Source organism: Hippocampus comes, unplaced genomic scaffold, assembly GCF_001891065.2.
Source record: "Hippocampus comes isolate QL1 unplaced genomic scaffold, H_comes_QL1_v1.1 scaffold85, whole genome shotgun sequence".
Lineage (NCBI taxonomy): Eukaryota > Metazoa > Chordata > Actinopteri > Syngnathiformes > Syngnathidae > Hippocampus > Hippocampus comes.
In genome coordinates, this window is record NW_017805540.1 from 4,144,018 (window position 1) to 4,148,892 (window position 4,875).

A 4,875-nucleotide genomic window follows, 5' to 3' on the forward strand; every position below is an offset into this window, starting at 1 on the left:
AATCAGCCCTTGTTTTTTTCGCAGCACATCAGCTTTTCATCATAAGAAGAGTATAATAATTATGTCATATATTCAGTAATAGTTATTAGTTATTTATGTGATATAGGAATGTGTTTAGTCATTTTTAACAGGTGGAATCATTTTCTCTAACGTCATAGCTATAAATGACCATACAACTCAATACATCTTTATTGATGTCGCGCTTTCGTAATAGCTGTGACTGTAACAAAGTGCTTCACAGAACAATTAACATAAAATACAAAATACAGTAATACAACACAACACGTAACAACTCATGGACAGTCATGCAGTCATAACCATATTCCATCTTACGCCTTGTTGTTTGAAGCAGTTATTGATGAAAGAGGAAAGAATGTTCTTTTGCCAGTGGATCAGAGACGTCATGCTCAAAATGTGCACATGTCTGCTACAAGTTAAGTGTGAAAGTAACCAAGAAGGATGATGGAAAAAAAGAGATTGAGTCACTTCTCCTGTCCCATGTAAATTCGCTTCAATTCCAAGCGTCGACTCTCAATTCCAAATACGCATCCACGCTCAGCGCAGACGCTCCTCTCTCCTCATCTGCTACAAGTTAAGTGTGAAAGTAACCAAGAAGGATGATGGAAAAAAAGAGATTGAGTCACTTCTCCTGTCCCATGTAAATTCGCTTCAATTCCAAGCGTCGACTCTCAATTCCAAATACGCATCCACGCTCAGCGCAGACGCTCCTCTCTCCTCATCCTCGGCTCCACAATCCATCCATCCAACCGCACCAGCGCAGACTGTCCAGCAGCGCCGATTTCTCCGCTAAACAAAACGGGGCTGTGAAAAATGCTGCCCATTACAGGCGCGAATAACACAAATGCCCCGGAGCTGTCAAGTAGCGACAGACAAATAGTGCCGACATTCCTCCCAATTAAAATCAGTGCTGATACACACGTGCTGCCGAGAAAGCGCAACCAACAAGCACAGATTCTTCTCCTTTCACGAATGTCATGACCAAAAAAAATGCTGAAAATAATCCACAACAGGTCCACACGACGTAACAACAAACACCATGTGACAAAACAAAAGACAAAAACAGCAAAAAGCAGAGCTCTTGAACTACGGCGCCATCTTGACACTGAGGGAGGCTATATGACAATGCATATAGTCATTATTAAATTAAAATATGTTCTATCAAAAATTCCGTTTAAAAAACTGTACAGGTAATGTGTTTTCCAACAAAAACAAACTGTCCTAGCTCAATGTAGTCAATGCGATTAAATAAATTAAGTAACCCATAAATTAAAATCTGCACTTGACTTTAATTTATAAATAGCGTGTAACATATTTAAGGATAAAATGATAAACATAATGAAAAATAATAGTAACAAAAATAATAAAAGTAAAAAACAAAGTATACAAGTATGATTACATGATCTAAGAATTAAGTAAAAAATATAACATACTATAAACAAGAAGGTATATAGACTTACAGAATATGGAAGAAAGAAATATGAATATTTATCAACAAAATCTTAACCAAAAAAATAATTACGTTGATAATAAAACAAACATAATAACAATGTATTCACTAAAAGAGGAAAACGTTACACGTTTGATAAACAAAAGTGTCCTGGAACCCCATGTAAATGGCTCCACCCCAATCACACGCAGGGGGGGAAAAAAAAAGCAAATCCCTGACGCGTCATCTTTCTTTTTGCTCCGAGCTTGATTTCATGCCTGCGTGTGTGTTCTCCTCCCCCGCCGCTTTCATGAGCGTGATGTGTTACAGGTGTGGCCAAGCTGGTCTTCGTGCTGTACAAACACCTGGGTCAGTTCCTCAGCACGGAGAACGCCACGCTGCGGGGCCTCGGGGACGCCGGCAGACGTAACCTCTCCCTCACGGTCAACTCCCACATCCTTTCCGCCTCCATCACCAAGGAGTCCAGCCGCGTCTTTGTGGCCGACCCCGTGGTCTTCACGCTGGAGCACCTGGACGTAAGTGCACCCCCGCCACCTCCCCCGAGACTGCAGCTGCGTGCGGCCAAATCAAGCGACTCCCACGAAAGCCATTCGAGTAAAGGGTGAAAACATCAATGTTGGGCGTGTGTGTCACACGTAGCAATTAGCAGAGATCAGAGGAACAGACGAGTGGAATCCAAGGAGCGAATCCACTTCCATCGCGCATTACCATAGTAACCCTCGTCGCGTCTTGTCTCGTCGTCTTTCTTTTATTCCCTAATTTGGATCTTATTCATGCGCTTCCTTCCCACCATGGCACACACTCAAAGAACATAAATTGACACTTATTTGTACAAGATGCGCTCCCCTCACCGCCGCACATGCTCCGGCGTAGTCGGAAGGCTTGAAAATGTACAAGGTGCAGCCATGCATATTGCAGCACGCCGCTCATGTATGATTAATTGGATTTTTTTTTTCTTTTTCTGCAGAAGGACAACTACTACAATCCCAACTGTTCCTTCTGGAATTATTCCGAGCGGAGTATGATGGGATACTGGTCAACTCAGGGCTGCAAGCTGCTGGACACCAACAGGAGTCACACCACGTGCTCCTGCAATCACCTCACCAACTTCGCCATCCTCATGGCCCACCGAGGGAATGTGGTAAGCTTTGGCCATTTCCCCTCATTCAACCTATACCAGTGACATAACATAATAAACTAAAGGCATCCTCTCGAATACAGGCTAGCGCTCTCTATAGATAAGATAAGATAAGATAAACTTTATTTGTCCCACACTGGGGGAATTTGCAGTCTACAGCAGCAAGATTGAGGGGGATAAAGTGTTTCATTGCACAAAATAAATGTTTCAGTAAATAACTGTACACAGTTCAATATAAGTGCAATATAAAATAAAGCATTAGCAATATATTTGTAGAATAAATATAATAATAATAATTGATGAGGGGAAATGTCTCTTTTTTTGCCATGCCACAGCCCTTCACAAAGTGCAGCCACTTGCGATGTCGAAGAATGAATGCCTCAGCTTGAAAAAACACCTTGCCTAATTAACATAAAGAGTGGTACCTCAAATTATAATCTTCATTTGCTCTGTTTCAAACTCCTAACATTTAAGTAACAATTGAGTGAAGTTGTCCTATTGAAATGAATGGAAAAGCAATTTATCTGTTCCGCCCCACTAAATTATGTTATATGAACACTTAATGATCCCCAAATTGACGAACACTTGCATGTGTAGCTCCACCCAAACACGAACATTTGTACCAATAAAGGCCTTCTCTCCAGTAGACAACAAGTCATCTCTCCAGTTAAGTGAATGCCAGCGTCTGCCCTAATAGACGCTGTGTTTTAAATCCGCACTGTTTTTTTTTTTTTTCTCCAATGCCTTGCTCCACCAGTATTTGAGAAAATTTGTTTATTGAAATGATTGGTCCCCGGACTCGTCGACCAATCAACGGACACTAGCATGGCTTTCCTCACCTCTATGCAAGGATATGTTCAAATAAAGGCCTCGTCTGAATGAGATGCCAAGTACTCTCTCCAGGGGGTTGTCGTCTGACCTAGATCACAACGACGAGCACGAGAATGGTGCGTCAGCGAGAAGTAATTTGATTATTTCCGGAGGAGGTGCAGAAATGAAGCAGGCCGTCACTTTAAAAGAGTGAAATGGTGGCTCGAGCTGATGTGGTATTATTGGAGCTAATTATATTTCACTGTGGTCACTGTCTAATATTTCATGTTTCCGTCGCGGAGAATTGCGCTGAAAACGGGGCGAACGCAGCTTCAACTTCCCTCCCGTCCCTCTTGTGAAGTGGTGGGCCCAGCGTTTTGGTCACAAAATGCAGTTACAATTTAATTACATGACGAATGGCAAATGTAGCAAGGACAGCGACCGTCATAAATGCGAGGGATCGGTTTGTGGCTGATTTAATAATACGTCCCCATCTCGTGAACCCTGTCCCCCCCGTCATCTGTCTTAACCTCAACCTTAACCGCAGCTTGAAACCGGAGCCCCCCCGAGGCAGGGCTTAGCCTCTCGCCAATTGCCTTTGCAGCACCTCCGCCGCGGCCCTCGCCCTCAATAAAAGTGCAAATATCACAGGAGGATTTGCCCGACTTGCAGGAGTGATATTTTGTGCACGGCACTCTGCTATTTTCACATTTGTGTGAAACAGGCTTGCGTTTTAGAACTTTGACCTCAGAAAGATGAAACCGCCACAAGTAGCTCTGCATTCCAGCTTACTCCAAATGGCACTCGGTGGGCCGCAGACCTCCGGCGAGGCCGAACAAGCCTGACCAAATTCTCCAACTTAGATAGAAACCTCCTGCATGTCTGAATTTTGTCATCAACAATGAACAGCATCATAGTCGCCTTAAAAAGTTAAGAGACACCTCTACCGTCTCCAAGAAATGAGCCACGCCCCATCCATACCAAAAGTAAAACTACTACGACTCACCGGGTGTATTATCTTCAGTCTCTAAAAAAAAATGCCTCCCTTCAAATAGACATATTAGACATAAACAAAGACAAAGTAAATAAATCCCCCTGCCCCATTTGAGGAATTTACGCATTGACAAATGTTCAAGTGCCTTCAACCAATTAACAGACGCAAACTTATCGAGCTCCTCCCATACACAAAAATTTGTAAAAATAAAGGCCTCCTCTCAAATGGATTCCTTGTACTCTGCAGCTGAGGAAATGAATGGCTCCCCGCAACTATTTAAAGAATTGTACATGTTGACAAATTCAGGGGCATTCACCAACATTAATTGTGTATGTCTACCTGCACACATACACAAGCAAAAATAAAAGCGTCTCAAATACTACTAAATATATCAATAAATAAATGCCCCCCAGCAAGTGTGTGTGTGTGCGTGTAAATATATATATATATATATATATATATATA

At 42.3% G+C, this 4,875-nt stretch overlaps 1 protein-coding gene across 10 annotated transcripts in view; it reads left to right on the top strand.

Annotated features, from left to right (window-relative positions):
• Positions 1-4,875, top strand: part of adgrl2b.1 (adhesion G protein-coupled receptor L2b, tandem duplicate 1) — a 158,904-nt gene that overhangs the window by 123,714 nt on the left and 30,315 nt on the right. For all 10 annotated transcript variants that reach the window (XM_019879094.1, XM_019879095.1, XM_019879096.1 and 7 more), the window contains 2 exons: positions 1,778-1,983; positions 2,436-2,609. In XM_019879094.1, coding sequence (XP_019734653.1) covers positions 1,778-1,983; positions 2,436-2,609 — 380 coding nt within the window. The remainder of the gene's footprint in view (positions 1-1,777; positions 1,984-2,435; positions 2,610-4,875) is intronic.